At 38.7% G+C, this 23086-nt stretch overlaps 1 protein-coding gene across 4 annotated transcripts in view; it reads right to left on the bottom strand.

The window, feature by feature from the left end:
• Positions 1-753: 753 nt before the first annotated feature.
• Positions 754-23086, bottom strand: part of SORCS1 (sortilin related VPS10 domain containing receptor 1) — a 746046-nt gene continuing 723713 nt past the window's right edge. The window contains exons 25-27 of one of the 4 annotated variants that reach the window (XM_044665551.1): positions 6435-6540; positions 6138-6298; positions 754-927 (exon numbers count right to left, since the gene is read on the bottom strand). In XM_044665551.1, coding sequence (XP_044521486.1) covers positions 905-927; positions 6138-6298; positions 6435-6540 — 290 coding nt within the window. In that variant the 3' untranslated portion in view covers positions 754-904. Of the gene's footprint in view, positions 928-2102; positions 4518-6137; positions 6299-6434; positions 6541-23086 lie in introns of those variants that run through there. The other 3 variants (XM_044665550.1, XM_044665553.1, XM_044665552.1) reach the window with 3 other exon arrangements.

Raw genomic sequence — 23086 nt, forward strand, 5'->3', positions numbered from 1 at the left:
ACCCAGGACCTCCCTTCTCTAGGCCTGGCTCTCGGTCCACTGAGCCACCTTCTGACCCTCCCAGGTAATAATTCTTAACATCTGGATCCCTAACTGCACCTGTGACAAGTTGGAGAGTTAGCCTGTTCTAACGGGCAACTTCCTAGAACACCACTGGAGAGGGGGGAGAAATGGAAGACATTCCAAGTCACTCTGCATTTAGGGGTGGGCATAGGAGGATTGTTCCTAGAATAGTGCTGTTGACAGTCTAAATTATTCACTCTGGGATAAAGCCCCATCATCCCACCGTAGGTACAATTCTGTAAACACGGGTGGAAAAGGAAATTTCTACCCCCTGTCCTACTCCATTCATTATATCTGCTTTCTAAAAGTAACCACAGAAAAATTATTTCTCTTAAGCCACTGAAGATTCTTAGTTAGAATGGAATAATTTAGGAAAGCAAAGGATATCATAAACAGTTGAAAGTACAGGTTGAATTTTGGTATGCAGAATATGATTTGACTTTATAGTAAAAATGGAGTGCCTGTGATATGCAAAAGGCTTTCCCCTGCTGATAGCTCCAGAGATCCTCCAGTACTATAGCCATTTCTGGGGTGAGTGGGAACAGCAAGGATTTTGAATAAAGGGACAGATACACAGAGGCAGCAATGTTAGAGACATTATCTGTTTAATAAATATGATTGTAAAAGCAATAAACAATAGCAATTATACATTACACTACATCTTATTTAACCAAAAAAATACATCAAAAAAGTCATTTTAAAATTAGAAGTAGTTCCAATACGATAAGAAAACTTTCATTTTTTAATTGGCTTCCTATAAAAATAAGTTGGCTAATGAGGGATTTCAATGCTCAGTTGGAATTCTGGAAAACACAGAACAGCTGTCAAGCGTCCCATCGCTCTAGAAGTTGCTGTTTGGAACTCCTGAAAAAAGCAAAGCCAACCTCTGCATTTTGGAGGGATGAGTCTAATTAGCAACAAGGCAAGGAAGCTGCTGGCCCTTAGTTTAGGGTGAGGTTTGCACATTTTCCTTCCAGGGCTTAAAGGAAGGCCTGACTCTGGGTTTGCCTTGCACCTTGCTTGTTTCTTATAATGGCTCCTCCATTTTTTGACCAAACACTCCTTAAACTCACCAGGTTCTTGCTGTAGTTCCCTCTCTGTTTCCCTCTGAAAAACAGGGGTAGGCACTTGGTCCCCTCCGGATCCCTATTCCTCCTAGATGCCTCCTTTCAAAGACATAACTGGGCCCACAGGGGGAGAAAAGAACTAATTCTTCCAGTAACTCTTTGGCCTAGTGCCTGCAACTCAAGGGTAATCTCTAAGAGAATGGGAGACTGTAGGGGTGGTGATGGTGGCATTGTTGATAAGTGGATCCTCTTAGGAACAGAATATCAGAGCAAGATGAGACCTTAGAGATCATCTAGTGCCATCTCCTCATTTTGAAAGCCCAGAGAAGGATACTGACTTCCCCAAGGTTTTATAACTAGTTCAAGGGAAAGCCAGTGCTGGGGCCTAGATCTCCACTTCTACAATCCAAAGCTTTTTCCACCCCCTATTCAGCTTCCTCATTCTCAGATCACATGAGCTGCTCTTTTTCTTTTCCAAAGTGGTCATCAGTGACTCATCTCCATAATGACCGACATTTAATGTCTACCCCTATTCCAATGCTAAGTCAAAAAGATGATTCTTTTTCTCCACTTAATGGCATTGGAACTCTACATCTAAAGCTTTCCTATGCTGTTACTTACTAAACTTTCTCTACTCTTCTCTAATCTCTCCATTTCCCAGAATCAAATAGAAATCTTGAATGGAATAGGCCAACAGGTATGTCTCTTGTGGGACAGGAGCACCAAAGTAGTAACTACCAAAGGCATCCAATTCCTAAATTTAATCTTGGATTCCCAAGCAGAAAATATCCTGTTAGCAAAACCTATAAAGCTGCTCCCAAACAACCCATATTCTAGAGCTGAGGCAAAAGGGAACATATACAATCCCTGCTGGGGCTCGTCTAATGATAGATGGTGCACTCACCACACCATGAACGTTACCCAGAAACGATCATGTCCTGTGTAAAGGCCCCAGGCAAGTGATGAGATTAAGCTCTAAAATGAAAATATGAAACTGCCTTTTCCTACAATTGTGGTTGGTCTCTGTATTCCCAAGTCTTTAGGGCTTTCTCCTAAACTTCCTCAGTTTTTTAGCCTATTCCTTCTGTGGTTTTTCTGGTCCACACCAGAAAATATCCTGGAATAATTTGAATGCCATCATATTTTTTTTTACTGATTTGCTGTGTTCTGTCTATTTTATCATTTACTTTCCCCCTTTTATATTGAAAACAGAATATCCATGGATATGTGTGTGTTTGTATACTACCAGGACCATCAAGATTGCCAAAAATATCATCTTCACTATCTAACAAACCTCAGTTTATTTCTTTTAGAGCTGTGTAGTTTCTAAAATGGGTTTCCTTTAATTGAATTATGGTGCTGACAACCTTTCGTGAGTTGTCAGTCAGCTTAAAGTCACATGCACATTGCCACTTTACAATGAGAAGGGTTTGGGTAGCATTTTCTCTCTTCGGGTAGCCATCAACATAAAGATATATGTGTGTGAGTGGGGTGGGGAGAAGGTAGGTAAAGGGGAAGTGAATCAAACATATTGTAATAGAAATATAGCATTTACAAATGAATTGCCTCTTTGAATAAACACTGGTTTGACCACAAGGAGTCTAAGTCAGACATAAACAATCCTTCTGGATCCCTTCTCTAAACATGACCCAATCTTGCTGACTTAAGTAGCACCGTTTCACATCTGAAGCTTTTTTTTTTTTAAGGTGTAATCTATTGACAGTTTTAAAAATGGGGTCCTGACTTGAGGTAGGGGGATCTAGGATGGAGGGTACTATAGAGCTAGATTCCTCTTCTTGTATAGGAGGCAAGTTGGCTACAGACTCTTGAGGGAGGAGTTTAGAGTCCATTTGGTCCAAACCCATCAATGTACAGAGAAAACCAGAGCCCATACAGAGGAAGAAATTGCTCAAGGTTACAATAAGTGGGCAAAGAGAAGGGTAGAATCAAGTTTTTTTGTTTTTTGTTTTTTACTTCTAACAATGTTTTTGCACTGATCCAGGTTACTGCCCAACACACAGTGGCAACTCAAATATAGAGAGAAATTTGGAAGAGGCTTTAGTAAAAGTGGGAATTCAGTGGAGCAGAATCTAAAATAAATGCCCATGAGATAACAGGAAAGGCTATGGCAGAGTTTGTATTAAAAAACAACAGGAGGAGGAGAAGGTTGACAGCAGGGTTGAAAAAAAAACCCATAAAGATGAGGCAACTAGATGCCTTGATCCTCCAGGGAGTGAGAGGGTTAAATTAAGAGGTGGCAGGGCCAAAGGAAAAATTGATTGGTTCAGACATGGAAAATAATGGATGAAAGGTCAAATTAGCATTAAAATCAGGTTATATCCTAACTTCCATGAAGGGTGATATGAAGAGGAAAACGAGTTCCTTCTACATGGATGTTGGAGCCACTAGAAATAAATGAATGGGAAAGAAATGCCCATTTTCAACTTACATGCCTGACTCACTCTTCCCAGACTGATGTTCCCCATTGTCTGCACCGATTGCCCCTTTCCCCCCTAGAGTCACAGAGCATGAAGAGCTACTGTTGTCCAGTGGAGGGACAGAAGGGAAATCAAATGGGAAAACATAAATAAGGGAAATTAACAGAGAAAGAGCCCAGGGTTTCAAAACTCCTGTGTGGCATCTCTTTTGTGTCTTATGAAATTGGCCCCAGGTGGCTAATCCAGCCTTGTGGGCTATAGTGCTAAAATTGCTGTTAAATCTAGAGCCAAGAATACTTTAAAAAAAATACATGCAGATTTCCTTGGCCTCTATTTATTACGAATCTCCTACAAACACGACGGATCAGAAAAAAAAGAGAGAAAAGGAAGGGAAGAGGGGAGCGTATTTCCATTAAAATAGAGCACCTGTACACCGCCCCTCCGAACGTGTTCTCAGGATCATGTCCACATGCACAGGTTTAAAGCTAAAAACCCTTGTTGTCTGTGTCTGAAGAATTAAAAAGTCCCGATGCAGTGAGTGTTTTTAATGTGTTTTTTGTTTGTTTTTGTTTTTTTGTTTTTTTGTTTTTTGTTTTTGTTTTTTTACTGGCGTCCTCCATTCAAACATTTACATAGGTAGGGATTTCTTTTGTGCTTTGATTCTCAGCAACTATGGAAATACTTCCTGGCAAAATAGGAAACAGAACAACAAAGGGGAAAAAAATAGAGTTAGTGGACAGGAAACGATGATGCACTCGACAAGAGCGAAATTCTTTCCCGATCAGCAGGTCTCCTCCTTTGGGGTTTTTTTCTTTAAATTGTAAAGTGTGCCCCGGAAGGTCCCCGCTTTGGCGTAGAAGGTGGAGTGGCATGTCTTGCTCTTTTCAATCGGAGAGACGATTCACCAGGTTGAGCAGAAGGGGAGGGAGGGGAGGGTAAAGCTACTCTCCTAAGAGAAAATGTGTTACACTTACTTATTTAATGACATTTGAAATGAAAAGGTGTCAAAGACTTTGTAATCTGCTGAGAGATGCTCCTGGAGAAGGAGGGATGGCTGCTCTAATAAGGTAAACAGTAACTGGGCTTCCCACCCTTGGAAATAGGATTGAGAATCAAATGACCCAAGAAAAATTCACTTAGAAGCTTTAAAAGTGACTAGATGGGGTGAATACTGCTCTGGACTTGAGGACAGAAAAGCTTTTTTCGTTTTAACCAAAGCAATTACACATTTATCACCCTGTCTCCCCAAATAGAGGAAAATGCATTGAGAAAATTGGACACCAGATGTGACTGCAGTTGTTATTATTACCTACAATACTGGCAGAGTTATTACATTGAAATTTTCCCTTAATACATCTACAGACCTCTCCCATATCCATTTAAAGACAGGGTTATGTTTTCATTTAGCTACTCATTTTTTCCAGTAACATATTGAAAGTCATATGTAAGGGGCTTCCAGGCGACTTGGTATTATCAAGTTAGAGTGAAGCATGGATGGATGGTTGATGAATAAAATGCATCAGCCAAAGACTGCAGCACAAGACTGAGATGAGACCGTTTACTGCTCCAACTCCCGATGCTAACAGACTGGAGGAACCACAGGGAGAGAGTTACCATCCAAAATGTGGTTCCATTTATTGTTTAGCTTCCTGAGGGGAAAAGGGGGGGCCTCCATAGAAAGAACATTTAGCAATTTGGACATGAGCAGCACATCTCTCTCTAGCTCTCTGATTCCCAAGCCCAACTTAGCTGAAATCAGCGATTCTGCAGGTAAAGGGGGAGCCCTCCTTAAATACGTTTGAAGTGCACCTCGGATTCTAGTTGTGGGGTGCTAAGCAAACAAAATAGGCGCTTGGCATTCCCCTCTGCGTCCACCCGATCATTTTTCTTTAAGTGGAATTTACTCCCTGAGGATACAGTCTAGAATATTTGATTGCTTCTTTCTCATAACACACATATCCTTAGGATGCCTTGCATTCCCCGCTCCTGCCCTACAAGAACCCTTTCTATGTTACTGTTATATTTTGGTAACGTCTGAAACACCTGTCCATCCCGTTTCCCCCTACACGCCTTTAGGAGCCAGGGCTCCCCCTTTGCCATCAGCCAGAGGATGCGCTCTCCCCTCCTCTCTGTTATAGCCCCCCCTTGGTTTGGTGTCCCCAACTCTGAGCCCATACTTACCTCTCCCTGAAACATCCCACTCCAACCCCTCCACCATGCCATAACCCCAAAGATTTTGTTTTCTCAGAGCAGACATTTTTCTCCCGTTCCCATAAATGTCAGAAACCACACGTGTTAGTGAGGGTCCCGGGGCAGTTTTATGAAAGACAAGAGACAACTAAGGAGAAACCTATTGGATAGAGACAGGAAGGCCTCGTGTTATTATTTTGCTTTCTGTCAAAGTGAAAACAAAGGGAGAGAAAGTACATTGACAGCTTAGCTTAGTGCCTACTAAGAATGTTAATTCACAGAGCAGAAGACAGGGGTCTTAAGCTGAGAAAAGGGGTAGAAGAGATTTAGCCAATTATTATTCAGACTGACCAGCTATTGGCTACCGGGGGTTATTTACCTACGGGTTGTGGGTCCAACTTCTCATCTATAAGTTGGCCAGGGTTCCTCAGCTCAGCCTGAGTGATATTGGGACTGTTTTCACTGTGACTGACTGGGCTGATCAGCTCTTGCTCTTTCTCATTCTGCATCTGGGCATAAACATTAAGGCCCGGGATCTTCCTAAAACATTAACAAAAACTGTCAATTGCTGCACACGCAGGACACATACTGCTGCTTTATCATACTTTTTAACCTGGGACAAAGGGGGTCCAGATGGCCACCGAGAGAGGAAGAGGGCAGAGGGAGAGCCACGCACCTTTTGAATTTGTAGATAACGAACACAGCCAGTCCTACGAACACCACTGAGAGGAGCATCAGCATTGCTGACCCACTGTGACTTGGGGTAAGGTCCACAAGGGGGGCTGCAGGAGAAAAAGAGCAAGAAACAACAATGAGGTGCTACAGGTGAAAAGTGGTACACAGAAACAGCCATGATGATTCCAATAACATCAGATAGGCGTGATATGGCACATGGGGATGAGGACTATAATGTTGCCTCTACTAAAGTCATTTTGTAATAATTTTTTTCAATATCTTAGATGATTTTAACTTTCAAAATAGAACTCATTTTTTCCAATTCCTTAAACGTATCACTCTTGCAAATGATCATTTCCCAGTTTTATACATCCAGTCTTAGTCTCTCTCCTAAACTCTAGCACCCCAATTCTAAAAGCCAGCTAGATGTCTCTCTGGATGCCCCAGCAGAACCTCAACTTCAAACTATATCTAAAGTAAATCTGATTGTCTTCCCCCATAAACCTGCCTCCTCTAGTTTTTCCCATTTCCGTTAAAGTACTACTATCCTGCCAGCCACACAAGTTCAGAGTTTCAGAATCATCTATGACTTTTCCTTCTCCTTCAACCCCATGTCCAATGAGAGGCGAAAACTGATTGATTCTACTCTGTGTGTGTGTGTGTGTGTGTGTGTGTGTGTTTGTGTGTGTGTGTGTCTGTGTGTGTGATATACGCATTCCTCCTCTTCACTTCTATGATGACAACCCTCATTCAAGCCCTAATGATTCTTCAACTGGATTATTGCACCAGTCTTCAAAATTGTTTTCTCTGCTTTCTGCCTTTCTTCTTTCTAATCTCTCCTCCTTACTACAACTGGCTTAAAATGATGTGTGCATAAGTCTGACCAGGTTACCCCTCTTCTCAAATATTTTCAGTGGACTCTTGCTGCCCCTGGGATAAACAGCTGCCTTCTCAGCTGAGATTTAAAAACTCTATCCAATCTCACTTTCATCCATCTTTTCAGATTCACTATTGCAATACTCACTATTCTAGTCATACTGGTCCACTAACTGTCCCTTAAACTAGATATTCTACTCCCATCTTCATGTCTTTGGACAATCTTTTCTCCTCTACCTGAGATTCACTCTTTCTTCAGCTCCACAAAGAATATGAATTCCTTGTGGCCAGGGAAATGTTTCTTCCTTTTGTCATTTTATCCAGGGCCTCATTTTAGTGTTTTGCAAACAGTGCCAGATAAAAGCTTGCTGACTTGAATTGGCATCTCTAGAATCATTCGAGGCTTTGCTCACATAGCACTACTTTTGCAAAGTCTTTCCTGATTTTCCCACCACTGTGGTTATTCCTTTTTTCTCTCCTCAAATTATCAAATATGTACTTAATTGCATATGTTTTTTCCTCCTTCCTCCCACACAAGCTTTTCAAAAGCAAGGGATGTTTTGTTTTTTTTTCCTTGCATGCCTAGAACCTAGCTTAATGACTTGGACAGAAGCATTTAATAAATGTTTACTGAATCATACAATCCAATATATTATAATAAAATCATGATAGCAAAACTCTTCTAAAATGACATATGTCCAATTATCTATTCATAACATGGTTTCTATGGCAATAACTGCTCCCTGAAACATTATTTCCTTTTATGTCATATTTTCACTGAAATAATTAATGGCATCACTTTGGCTCAATCAAATTCAAAAATGATATATTAAGTTCTTTAGTACTTAAGTACTATACATCAGGCACTGAGGAGCAAAGCTAAGAATAAACTGTCCTCAAGAAGCTTACATTCTCCTGGATGGGGAGGAGCGCAGGTAAGGGAATGATACTTACACTGGTAAATAAAGATCAAATATGTGAATGGGCTACATATATGCTTCTATGTTAAAACACAAAATTATAGAATTCCATCATTGGAAAGGACCCTACAGGCCATCTAGTCTAACCTGAAAAATAATCCTTTCATTACAGTGGCTACAGGATCATCCAGTTTTTGTTTAAAGATTTCCATTCATACATTCATATAAGATTTTAACTGATTTTAACATTCATCACTTTTCTTTATCTCTAAAAGCAATCCTTTTCCAATAAGGAATCAAGATGACCAATATGAAAATGAAAACCATTTATTTGTGCATTATTTCTCCATTTCTTGTGGAAAACACACACACACACACACACACACACACACACAAGCAAAAGAAAATGTCAACCTAATGAATATTTATCTAAGAGACTCAACCCCAAGTCCATCTACCATGGTCTCCAGAAGCATTAGTGCCTTCCTACTTCAATGAGCCCTTGAAATTCTGTCCCTATTCCCATATCCATCTTTCTAACATTAGGAGCCCAGAGCATAATTAATTGAGGTCACTGCCAAAATACATTTTCAAAGATGTATCCCCTTCCCAAGGACCTTACAGATTCTGTAGGTTACTACTTAATATGCCCCCTTTTAAGAATTTTTTCTATTTCTACTTCTAACCTTTTAATCACCTTCCTCTCTAACTTGGTGTACTTTTAATGTTTCTACTTGCAAGAAAGCCCTGAACCTTGGAACCTGGTATTTTTCAACTATTGCATACTTCAACTAGAAAGAAAAATAAAAGTTAAACATACCCTCCCCAACCATTGGGCAGTGACCTTTATCTTCTACCCATTTACACAAAGACTGTTATTCAGAGGTGTGAATGACCTTTAAGGATCATTTTCTGTAGCGCATCTGTCTGAGGATGGGAGAGGGATGCTCTTTTCCGGTTGCCTAGGTGCAAAGTTGACAGCGTAGGTGACTACTGAACCATTAACAGTCACTGTCAATCCCTGGCAACTAGCTCTGCCCCAATCTTTGCTTTTCCAGGTTAGAACCCTGAAAGTTTGTAGTATCTCCTCCAAGACTCCCATTAAACAGCCCATGGAGAGGATAATAAGAAGCAAAAGTCATGTCTTCTTCCTAAGAGAACAAGCTTACATACTTAAGGCTTTTTAGCTTTCCAAAGGCTTAGAAATCAAAGCACTTTTTATTGCTTTGGGAATCTGGGGACAACTTGGCTAGGAAGTGAAGAAAAGAAGTATGTGTATATGAGAGGTCAGGCCAGTGGCCAAAAGACTAGGAAGGCTTCAGGGTATTAGAATGCCCAGGGCAAAAATGATCACGTTCTGATGTAAAACTAGGTACTTACTGACCTAAGCAAAGGAAGCAGCAGTACCAGAGGAGTCCAGAGATGCTTCAGGCATATCTAAGGTGAAGAATAGGCAAAGTAGACAGCCCTCAAAGGCATGACATGCCAGGGGATCCAACAAGCTTTCAAATGCGACTCTTCATAAATGCCTGCATTTCTAATTCCAGATAGCTTTGCTCTGGTATTCAAGGATTTTTTTTTGTGACAAGCCAATGCCCAAATTATTCAAGTAAAACCTCAAAGTCTCCTATGGAAGGTGAAACACAGGGGAGCAGAATTTAGAAATCTTGCCTAGGGCAAATAAATATCTAATCTTGGTTCTGGCTTCTGTGCTCCTCATCAGAAGAAACTAGGGAGTTTTTCTCTGGGAAAGGACATAATCAATCTACACTCAATAGGTGATACTCATCAATTAGGGAATGAATGCCTGAACAAACTAACTCCCAGGATTGTGGTGGGAATCAAACAGGATAATATTTATAGCTCATCTGGCACACAGTAGGCACTAAATAAATGCTTGTTCTTTTCCCTTTCCTATACCTATTATCCTTTCATACTTACTGAATTGCCTAAGGTCACACATAGCAAGACAGTGGCTTACACAGAACATGAACTTAGGTCTCTTGTCTTGTGATCTCAAGTTCTTTCAAAAGCTGTGTGCTTACAACCCTGGCAGTATTATCGAGAATGACAAAGAACATTTTTCTTGCTTTTAAAAGAGCATTTATCATTTGTAAGGAATAGCAAATGCAAACAGACTTCCAGACAGATTCAACATACTGATTCAAGGTAGAATGGACACTTGCCTGGCTCTCAACCCATCCCTTTCCCAGATCCCACACATCATTATTCTCCCCCCACCAATTTACTTCCCAATCATTCATAACAGAATCCTATGAACATCTGCCTTAGTCATTCTGACTTTAAGCTTCCTAACTGAAGCAATCGGTAAAACCTAGTAGAAAAATCAGCGCCAGAATCTTGCATGCTAAATTCCCATGATCTTCTGAGGCTCTCAGCATCCGTATTCCCATGCAGGCAGGCAGCTTTAGCACTGCTTAAGGCTTGAGTACCACTGCCCTCTGTGTTCAGTGGCTTCTGGATGCAGACTAGGGCAGACTAACAATCCTGTTATTGCTCCATCCACCAGCAGCTGCCTAGTTTAGTTTTCCTAACACTTAGGTATGTTTGTGTGTGTTTTTGCTGAGGAATGGAAACTCTTGTGATAAATGGGCTTCGGCTTGTTCCTTGGAATTAGCATAAATTAGTCCCTCTCCAGTTGCAACTAAACAAGGTAAAGAGTGGGGAAAAAAAGTGCTGAGTGCTTGGCTTGCCATTATTCATGGACAAAAAGAAACATGACTATGAGCTGGGTAGCAACGTTCTAGTTTATGAGCATAGGCACAGAGGAAGGCAGGCATGAACACACACACACACACGCACACATGCACACACAGAAGATTTTACCATTCACTTGGATTCAACTAAAATTGGTGTGATTATTTAAAGGTCTAAATAGGCAACATATTTAGTGGGAATTAATTCTGATGTACCTTCCACCATTGTGGTGAATGGCTCCCATTTCCTTATCCCTATCCAATTTCCTGTAAGGGTTTCATGAACTATAATAGAAAATCTCCAGGTACCCACTCTGAGCTTGGCATACTGTTGGTCACTGAGCAGACAAAAGAAAATGATGCATTCACTGGTCAGATTTTTTTTTTTAAATGAAGCATAAGGAACAGTCTTAACTGATAATTTCAAAACTCTGAAGAATTCTAAAAGCAAAAACTTACTTCAACAATGTTTACTTGTGAGCACATCAGTGTGTACAGTATTGCAAATATAGGGACTCTATGCAAATTCTGATTGTCAACTAGTCTATAATGTATAGACAGCAATCTGGGAGCTCTAGGGAGTTAATTGACCCATTCAAGGTCACCCAAGTAGCATGTGTCATAGTCAAGACTTGAAACCAGGTCTTCCTGATTTAAAGGGTGTGTCTACATTTACTAGTTTCATTGTCTTTAGCATTTGAATTAAGCTTAACAAATTTGCATCTCAGGTTAGTCTGTTTTCATGGATATATTTTGAAAATACAGAGAGAAAGATATACAATACTGCCAAAACTTTATGTTTCTATTGCCAACATAGATATCTAAACTAGAAATGAATAGACAGTTATGTGATTCTGGGCAAGTCACTTGATCCCAAGTTACCTAACCCTTACCACTCTTTGCCTTGGAACTAATACTTAATATAGATTCTAAGATGGAAAGTAAGGATTTACCCCCCAAAAAAAAGAAAGAAAAGAAATTAAATGAATGGAGCTAACAGCAAAGGGATAACTTTATTTTTTTTAAGTGTTTACTTCACAAACAACTTGAGTTAAGTTCCGGAGCTAGGATTTGAACCTAGGTCATCACTATTCCCAAGGCTAGTGTCTTTCAAAAGGATCATGTTGCCTCTCACCCATAACATAGAGAGATGATGAGATAGCCTCATCTGACCTGGTTCTGAGATTGCTGTATATCTCCAAATTGGACTACCATATATATAAGCCTGATGGACACATCTTCTCTCTATCAGTTCTATATCTGAAATTCTATACTTATCTAAGAACACACCTGTCTTAGAAACAGTCCTATATCTGCTGTGAAATAATCCTATTCTTTTTATCGAGGGATAAAGTTGAAAGGTGATAATATTTTTAATGTTGTGTTGTCCATGTGATTTTTGTTATAATTACTGAGGTAACATAGTTTTCAGGGTTCACCCATGTCTATGGTAGGGACACAATAGATCCAATTACTTATCATCCTGAGGTGAGAAAACTTCAGAGTCCCTCGATGGATCCCTAGATGAACAGTAGAAAAGGATGTCCAGACTCTACTAGCCATCAAATGTATATTTCCAGTTTTTACCAAAAGTGAGAGCTGAGGGATAGACTCACAAAAGGGTGTAGTTCCAGAATTAAAAGGCAAAGTGGCCTAGGGAAAATCAGCTATGAAGGAATTTGGCATGGGTCAGTTCATATATGTCATGAACCACATGTATACATGTGTATATGTGAAACATTTTGCAGATCCTAAGGTACTATAAAAATATTAGTTCTTATCACTCAGTCATAACACTATTCTTGCAGGATCATACCACACTTTTTAAAAAATTAAATCACTATTTTTGCCTTCATTTCCATATTCTGCATATATCATCTAAAAATCCAAGTTGGTTGTTGAGTGCATCCATACTGATCTCCAGATAATTTCTTTTCCTCCATATATATCTTCAGAATTCTATTCTTGAGAACTTTCCATACCCTCAGGACTGATTTTTCTCTGTAGCTTTTATTTTTCATTTAGCAAGCATTTTTCTTTCCCATCCAATTTCTTCACCATCCTGGTGAAACTAAATCAGGAAGGGTTGAACCAGTCAGAAAGATACAGCTAGTAGAATATACTTCAGGTGATCATCAAGATAAAGATCTAATGAAGCAGGAGAACCAAGAACTTTAAAAAGTTCAGAGCATAGAGTCCTTACATTAAAGTAGGTGAATACCCAAAGGCTAGAACTTGGGAAGGAGGTATAAGCTCAGATAGGGAAGCATCTTTTACACCTGGAATTTGCTGGTAGGAGTTAGGAGATGTCAAGAAAAATGTTTTCAGGATCTAGAAAATTGACTCTGTATGAGGTATTCCAAAATCAAACTGAGAGTTTCTAAATCACATTGTCTATGATACCTAGATCCCCATGGGATTAGGGAAGTGGAATCTGGAGGAACAGGAACCTAAGTTTCAGCTAACCAAATCTGTCACAGTTGATCTAGATCTCCATTACTGTGGAGGCTGAGACTCAGAAGAAGATGCATGAACAACAGGGAGCTGAGAAGAATTACAGCTTGAGCTAAAGAGTAGGAAAAATTAGAATGCCCCTTGTGTTCCATAAGCTGAGAATGGGTTTGATGATGAGGGGGAAACAAGGTAGGGCAGAAGGCTCTTTCTCTCCATTGCACCAAAGTACACAATATACTATACTAACTGCTGAGCTTAAGCAAAGTCCTAGGAAAAAAGCATTTCTTTCACATTCCTTTTACTCCTCTCTTTTTGGAAAGCAAGAATCGTCAGCAAGTACAGAACAAGTTTGGAACTGCAGGCAAGCTTCTGAAGTCCTGCTTTAGAAAGTCAACAGTGCCTCCTGCGTTTGCTCAGACTAACTCCCCTCTCTGTGAAGGAAACTCCTTAAAGCATTCACACCACAATCTTGAATGATTTTTAACAGCTCTCTCTCTTAAAAGTAAATGTTGCTTGAGTCTGTAGGAGCAAAAGAAATGGTCTCTAGATGCCTAACTCCTACGAGTCTCCCACTGTAGTAGTGAGTGAGCCTTTCTGATAAAATAGGAGATGCTTTTTCAGCATCAGGCTATATCTCCCATGCCCCACTTTCTCTTCTCCCTCATCATCACTTTGTTCCAGCTAGATTCCTTTTATTCTGATCTCTTCACAGAAAGAAGTTTTCTATTTCTCCCCTACCCTGTTAGCCTTGAAATGAGCACAAACCTTATTTTGATTTAAATTTTTTTTTTTTTACTACTAGTCACTAGTTAGAACAACTGAATCCAAGACCCCACCTTGGACACACGCTATTTATAAGACCCTGGAAAAGTTGTGTAACCATGCAAGGTTCCAAATAAATCAGTAAGACTAAGTTGCAGAGTAGTTGCCTATCTGTTTTTCGAGGACTTCCCTACTCTGATGAAACCATGGGCTTGGTTCTGTCCAAAACAAAATAAAAATAGTCTACCCTAAAGAGAAACAGACAAGGATTTAAAATAGATTGCAGAAGTCATAAAAAGGTACTCCTGTCTTCAGAGCAATGTTGCTAGATTTAGACTTCTTTCTTTGATTCTTTTCTCTTGTAGCTGTGCCCCCCCCCCTTTTTTTTTTGTTGTTTAGTCATTTTAATTATGTTAGACTCTTCATGAGCTCACTTGCAGTTTCCTTAGCAAAGATTCTGGAGTGAATTCCCATTTCCTTTTCCAGCTCCTTTTACAGGAGGAAACTGAGGAAAACAGAGTTAAATGATTTGCCCAGGGTCACACAAAAGTTAGTATCTGAGATCACATTTGAACTCAGGTCTCTCTGAATATAGGCCCAGAGCTTGATCCACCACAGCAGCTTCTAGCTGATCTTTTAAAAATTATTATCTATTGAGTCAGTCTTACCCAGAGCCTCAGAACTTTTATTTTAATTATTCAGATAACAATATCAATGTTGGTTGTGAAATTAGGCTACTTCTCTTGATATTCATTTCATGCCACTGAAAAGGAAACTCAGAAAATGTTCATTTGTGGCTTATGAAACCCCAAAAGTCTAAGGTGTACTCATTTAATTCTTAGACAAAACATTAGCTAGCCAGTTTCAAGATGCCCCTACTTCACACATGAAAGACTAATTCCTTATACTCTTCTCAAAAACAGTTCAAATGTTGTATAAGGGCTCTTGATCATTTTTCAATATCATACACATTTCATTATTATCGATGCAATGTCAAGTGAACTAGCAGAAAGTTCCCTTGTACCATGAGTAGCTCTTCTTTGAGAGGTTTATGGGGAAACTTGGACAGAGATTCTACAAGATGAATGAGTCTGGATGGGACAGGATGGGACAGTCTACTATGAAAAGAGTACTTGTTAGAAAAAATTAATTTTCTTTTTTTCATAATTTTATTTAAGGATGTTTTATTTTCTCAATTATATGCAATAACAATTTTCAACATATGCTTCCTGCAATTATAAGATCCAAATTGTCTCCCTTCTTCCTTTCCCTACTCCCTCTCAGAGATGGTAAGCAATTTGATCTGTATTATCATGTATTATCATGCAAAACACACTTCCATAGTGTTCATGCTGGTAAGAAAATACTAATATAAAACCAAAACCCCAGAATAAAGCTGTAAATAAACTCATATTAAAAATAGTATGCTTTGACCTGTATCTGATTCCAATAGTTCTTTTTTTAAATTTTTTTTGGAGATGGATAGCATTTTTTGTCATGAGTCCTTCAGAATTGTTCCTGTCATTGTATTGCCAAGAGTAGCTAAGTCTTTCACAGTTGATCATCATATATTGCTGTTACTGTGTACAATATTCCCCCAGTTCTGCTTATTTCACTATGCATCAGTTTGTATAGATCTTCCTAGCTTTTTCTGAAATCATCCTGCTTCTAACTTCTTATCACCAATATATACCAATATTTGTTCAGCCATTCGATGGACGTGCCCTCAGTTTCTAATTCTTTGCAACCACATAAAAAGCTGCTATAAAATTTTTGTATAAGTAGGTCTTTTCCCCTTTTTTATGGTCCATTTGGTAAACAGACCCAGTAGAGGTATTACAGGATCAAAGGATATACACAGTTTTATTGACCTTTAAACATAGTTCTAAATTGCCCTTCATAATGTTTGGATCAGTTCACAACTCCATCAACAATGCATTAGTGTTCCAATTTTGCCACATTCCCTCCAACATTTATCATTTTCCTTTACTGTCATATTGGCTAATCTACTAATCTAATAGGTGTGAGGTGGTACCTCAGAGTTGTTTTAATTTGAATTTCTCTAATCAAAAATGATTTAGAACATTTTTCATCTGATTATTGATAGCTTTAATTTCTTCATCTGAAAAAATATCCTTTGATCATTTGTCAATTAGGAAATGACTTATATTCATATAAATTTGACTTAGGTCTTTACATATTTGAGAAATTAGATCATTATCAGAGAAATTTGTTAAAAAAATGTTTTCCCCAGTGTATTATTTCTCTTCTAATCTTGGTTAAAATCAATTTTGCATGTACAAAGGCTAAAAAATAATTTCTAATAGAATTCTTAAGCCTAGTCAGCTCCTAAACATTTTTTCTCCTGCCTTTGGCTCCTGGACCAGGAATTCCTGCCCATAACTACCTATTGGGATCCTGAGAATGAAATATCTGAGAGACTGGGGAGAGTACCTAATTGGATGTTGAATATACCCTATGGCTCATCAGAGATAGATGTTTCAAAAGGTCAAATTATTTATGGAGTACATTAAATAGAGAGTTGGGATTACCCCATCTTCAACACCTGTCATTAATTAGTTATATCATAATGACACAAGAACTGTGAAAAGGCATAGGATTCATAATCCTATTTCAAGAAGTCTTGAAACAATTATGATTTCAGGGAGAAAAGAAACATTACTGCACAGACATAGACACAGACAGACAGACAGACACAGACACAGACACACACACACACACACACACACACACACACACACACACACATCCACATCCCACCCCCTTAAACATTACTTTAAGGCAGAGAAGGGAAAAAATAATAAAACACTCTACTAAGACTTCACACACAAAAGACTTGTAAATGATAACTGTTCAGATAATGAGGCAGCCAGAGACTAGAGAGACAGATGAATTTATTGGCTCTGGAAGAATTTCACTAGTACTAATTTCATCTCTAAATGGAAAATGTTATTGCAACAATTTATTTCACTTTACACTTCAGAGCTCCATAGCTCTTAAACCACATATAACTGAAGCAGATGCCAGATATGCTGTATTGTCTTTTTTCTAAAGGTTCCTGACGGGCAGTAATTCTGTCTTGAAATGAAAAGTCCTTTCCTTAATGTGGAATTGAGGGTCCATCCTGGAGATAGCCAGCAGCCCAGGTACCCTAGTGTTTATCTCTTTATCCCCACTGTCTCTATCCCAACACATGCCTTTTAAAAGAGCACAAAGAATATCCTGCAAAGGGATCATGCCTCAGTAATTCTGTGATATTATTAAAGTTTAATTTTGTGGTTATTCAGTCATTTTCAGTTATGTCTGATTCTTTGTGACCCTATTTGGCAAAGATTCTGGAGTGGGTGGTTTGCCATTTCCTTCCCCACCTCATTTTACAGATAAGGAAATTAAAAGAAACAGGGTTAAATGACTTGCCCTGGGTCACACAGCTAATAAGTGTCTGAAGGAAAAGTTGAACTCAGAAAGTTGTCTTCTTGGCTTCAAGCCACCTAGCTGCCCTATTAAAGTTTCATAGTTAACTCTGATATAGTGCCTTATAGTTAGCTCTGATATAGTGCCTTATGGTTTGCAAAACACTTATATTAACTCATGAAAATGGTACAATATCAAAAACCAAACAGACAAACAGCAGGGTGTTATAGTGGATAGAGTTTTGGGTATACGTTAGATACAGGTTCAAACCTTGTCTCTGTCTTTATTAGCTATTTGGATCCTGATAATTGATTTCACCTCTATGTCCTGAGAGTAACTCTCTAAGACTTAACACTTTATTTAAGCACTAGACTGGATGCTTGGTAGCTAGATGGTGCGGTAAATAGAGCATCAGGCTTGGAATCAGGACTTTAATAACACAACAAATGACACAACAAAAAAGCCTGTTAATTATGTAGACTGGCAGAGCAAGAAGCCACATTTGGAGGCTTCTTATGAGAAACTTAGAAGCACTTTCTATATTCAGTACTGTACTATTAGTGTAATCTAGAAGATATAATTTGTTTAATCTTCATAAAATTCACAGATACTCAATTACATTTGTTACTAAGATTCTGATTCATGCTTTAATCATTTCTTAACTGGTTCGCAGGCATCAGCCTCTTAGCTGGTCTTGGCCATTCATCTAGATCATCAACACAATATAGTCCTGACTCAGTGGCCCATTCATTTTGTCCCCACTAACTCCCACAGTCACTTTCTTATTCAGGCAATTAAGTTAACTCCCAGGACATGGGAGAATTAGGGTTTAATGGTTAGTGCTAATTTCCTCCCATACCTCACATCATACTTCTCATTTAATTCATGTTTCTTTTCCAACTGATGCCCTAGGTTCTAAATCAGATTTATGTTGGAAAAAAATTATGTGTCCCTTGTCATACCAATTCGTATGGACTTTTATTTACTTGTCCAGCATTGATAGAATTCTTAAATTCCATGTTGGAGACAAAGAGATCAGCCTGTGATCATGTAAAGAGTTCTAGCCGTAGGAAGAATTGAGTTCAAATCCTGTTCCTGAAAACTTCTAGCTGGAAAAGTCACTCAACCTCTATAAGTCTGTTTTCTCCTCTTTTTATTTTTTTTTAAACCCTTACCTTCCGTCTTAGAGTCAGTACTGGGTATTGGCTCCAAGGCAGAAGAGTGGTAAGGGTGGGCAATGGGGGTTAAGTGACTTGCTCAGGGTCACACAGCTAGGAAATATCTGAGGTCAGATTTGAACCTAGGACCTCTCATCTCTAGGCCTGGCTCTCAATCCACTGAGCTACCCAGCTGCCCTCTGTTTTCTCCTCTTCAAAATGGGATTAATAACTTGAAGTACCTACTTCATTCACAAGCTTGTAGTAAGGATCAAAATAGATAATATTTTAACAGACTTTACAAAGCTGAAAATCCTATATCATTATCTTTCATTATATCCATAGCTCTGAACCTCAGAGTATAGATTCATCATGTGCCTTAATGTGGATGGAGAGGCTAAAACAAGAAGATCCCCTCATCCAAATATATTGTTGTTACAAAACTAATGCAACCAAAATTAGAAAGGAAGCAACAAACTGGGAAAAAATCTTTATAACAAAAATCTTTGACGAAGGTTTGATTACTCAAATATATAAGAGGCTAAATCAATTGTACAAAAAAAAAAATCAAGCCATTTCCCAACTGATAAATGGGCAAGGGACATGAATAGGCAATTTTCAGATAAAGAAATCAAAACTATCAATAAGCACATGAATAAGTATTCTAAATCTCATATAATCAGAAAAATACAGATCAAAGAACTGTGGGAGTAGAAACAGAAGAAAAACAACTGCTTGATCACATGGTTCGATGGGGACATGATTTGGGATGTAGACTCTAAGTGATCACCCTAGTGCAATATCAATAATATGGAAATAGGTCTTGATCAATGACACATGTAAAAGCCAGTGGAATTGCACATTGGCTATGGGAGGGGGTGGGAGGAGTGTAGGGAAAGAACATGAATCATATAAGCATGGAAAAATTTTCTTAATTAATCAATAAAAAATAAAAATAAAAACAAAAAATACCCAAATATATTGTTATTTAGTCACTTGAGTCATGTCTATCTCTTCATGGCCCCATCTGGGGTTTTCTTGCCAAAGATAGTGGAATGATAGCTCATTTTATAGATGAGTAAACTAAGGCAATCAGAGTTAAGTAACTTGCTCAGGGTCACACAGCTACTAAGTGTCTAAGGCTAGATTTGAACTCAGGAAGATGAATCATTCCTGATTCCAGTGCTGACACTCTATCCACCATAGCATCTAGCTCCCTTCCATAATATATGTATATATTTTTTCATATATATATATATACACATATAGAGTATATCATCATCATATTTAGCATTTATTTAAAGCATTATAGTTTGTGAAATAATTTATAATAATCCTCACAATTCTGAGAGATAGGTACTGCTGTGTTTATCTCCATTTTAGAGATGAGAAAAACAGCAGTTCAGTGATTCACAAAGTTCAACAAGTATTTGATTCTAGATTTGAACTCAGGCCTTCCTGACTCCATGCCCAGTGTTCTATCCATTGGACTTACCTGTCCCAATATCCAGAGAAGGTATAATTGGAAGGAGTTGCCAAATTAAAAGGTAAAGTGACTTGTCTAGTGTCAAATAGTTAATAACTATCATAGGTAGTATTTGAATCCAGGTATTTTTGACTCCTAGTCCTTGACTCTACACACTATTTATTATACCATGTTCTTTCCTCTAGCATAAATATAAGATACAAATATCAAAAACAGTTGCTAAATATGGTCAATGATTTTTATTAACAAAGTACAGTACCCTTAAAATGCAAATATCCCTTAAAAATATTCCCACTCCATCTTCCCAGGAATTTAGCTTCCCTTTTCTCATCTATGCTCTAATTAGTTAAAGTAGTGTAGGATAAAAAAGGTAGGACTACCTCTTTGGATTGAATCAGTGAAGAGGAGAAGGATGAAGAAAATACTTCAATCTAAAATATTCTTATGAGCATTGTCATTAAGTGGTTGAGTTATCAGTGGGGTTGACTAGTCAACCATGGTATAACAACCAACTATAATGGTCACTGACTGGGCTGATGTTAATTGACAACCCAGTCAGCCAGTGGTATCAGGTTCCAAAGCTTTTTGGTGGTGATAAATGGGATGAGAGCAGAGGTTAGTGACTATAAGATCAATACTTTCATGTATGATCTAAAGTCAAAAATTGGACCTTTCTTGCCTTTCTGCTCTTCTCTTTTAAAACTCCCCCAGTCATTTCAGCTTTCATTTCTATGTCAACAATGTCCCCCAATGTTATTAGAATTGTCCTCTTACCTTACCTTCAGTGTTATATAGACAACTGTCAAAGTGGGCATCTCAACTTGTTTTCACTTTAAATTCAACATACCTCAAAATATTTTCTTGCTCTTACCTCCTCATCTGACTTCATAGACTCTATTAATGGCAAGTGTGTAAATAGAAATTAGCTCTATCCCATTAATAGTCAAAAATCTACCCAACCCAGGCGTGCTAATGATGTCACTCCCACCTCCCTTAGTGGGGAGGGGAGACGAGTTACCCACACGTGACAATAAGTAACAAATCAAGAATAAGGGACTGCCCTTTGGGCAGTCCAAATCAATGTAGAAACTGCCATTTGTCCATTTGAATTAGAGGTGGACCACAGGAAGTGATGAAAGACACATTCTCTTTAAGTAAGTTAGTGAACTTCCTGTAGGAGAGTTGTCGTCTGGAACTAGAGGAAGAAGCATCTCCTGAGACCACAGTCAGCTTATGCTCTGTATTGTCACGTGGGTAAGTTAGGCTGGCTTCCTTGGCCTAGCTGGGCCAATTCTAAACTCTGCCTATCCGGCTGTTGGGCCTTGCAGCTTACAGCTTCATTTATTTAGTCTTCTAACCTCCCTCTTCTCTTTATCCCTACTCACCTTCCTGATTGTAAATAAACTCCTCAACCCGATGCTGACTTGGGTCTGATTTAATTACGGAATCAACCTGAATTGTTGATTCCTGGCGGCCACATAATTTTAATATATAAATATAATAACTAAATTTTAATTCTTACACAAGCACCATTTTTTTCAAACACATACACTTAAAACTTGGAATTACCTTTGAATTTTTCCTCTCTTTCATTATTAGTAAATGAACAAAATTTGTTAGATTTTCCTATTATTTTCTATGCCCACAATTCTTTCTTTTAACTGTTATTGTTTCACAATCACTAAAGAAGAAATTAAAGTAATTATTGGGAATTGCCTTTCCCAACTATAAACCAATAAATCTGGACAATGCAAGGGAAATAGGTACACATTTAAAAAATATAAACTATCCAGATCAATAAAAGAGAAAACAGAATACTTAAACAACCCCATCACAGAAAAAGAAATTGAACAAACCGCCAAAGAATTCCCTAAGAAAAAAGAGTCCAGGGCCAGAAATATTCACAAGTAAATTCTACCAGAACTGAAAAGAACAACTAACTCTAATATTTTATAAACTATTTGAAAAATAGAGGAAGAAGGAATCCTTCCAAACTTTTTTTATGACACAAATAGCGTTCTGATAACTAAGCCAAGAAGAGCTAAAACAGAGAAAGAAATCTATAGACCAATATCCCTAATGAACAATGATACAGAAATTTTAAATAAACTGTCATTACCCAAGGCTGAGGCTTCATTAACTCATATTTTGAAAACTAAAACAGTTTCCTAATTGATCTCCTCAATTTAGTCTGTTGGCCTCCTTGACTTTGTTTCTGGCTCAGCCCTGGCAAACATCAATTGAGGATGGTTACCCTGGTTGAGAATGAGCCCACCTTCCCTACCAACTGCCACCCACAAGGCAAGCAATTTAGCCTAGCCAAAGCAGCAAGGCAGTCTGATAAAGGCTGGAGACAGCATGTTCTAGTGTTGTGAGGAAGATTACTAAATTATTATTTAGGAGACTTAGCAGGCAGGGCTAAAGGATTCTAAATGGAATGGGGAAGCAGGAAGTGTGTTTCTCTCTCTGAGAAGGACTCCATGGTGGTTGGGAACAAGGTGTAACTGATCCTGGGACACCTCAGAGGAAGCGGAGTTTGTACCCTGATTTCCTGATATCCAGAAGGAGGATTTGCCTGTGGGAGGTTAGGTAGAAACTATACAATCTAACCTGAGTTGCTGGTCAGCTCAGGTTGGTTTAGCTCCCTGACTTACCCAATTGAAGAAGTACTGGCTGAAGACCTGGGAAAGCTGTACCATTGCTGGAGTGAGGATACCCACTTCAGTCCTGCTATTCTTTGGGCCCCGTCTTGCTTTGGTACTCAGTTCAGTGTAGATAAGTCCCTTCACTGACCCTGTGGTTTGCCCATAGACTGATAGAATAGAAACCCCCTCTCCCTCTTTAGA

This window comes from Gracilinanus agilis, chromosome 2 (genome assembly GCF_016433145.1).
Source record: "Gracilinanus agilis isolate LMUSP501 chromosome 2, AgileGrace, whole genome shotgun sequence".
In the NCBI taxonomy this organism is placed as follows: domain Eukaryota; kingdom Metazoa; phylum Chordata; class Mammalia; order Didelphimorphia; family Didelphidae; genus Gracilinanus; species Gracilinanus agilis.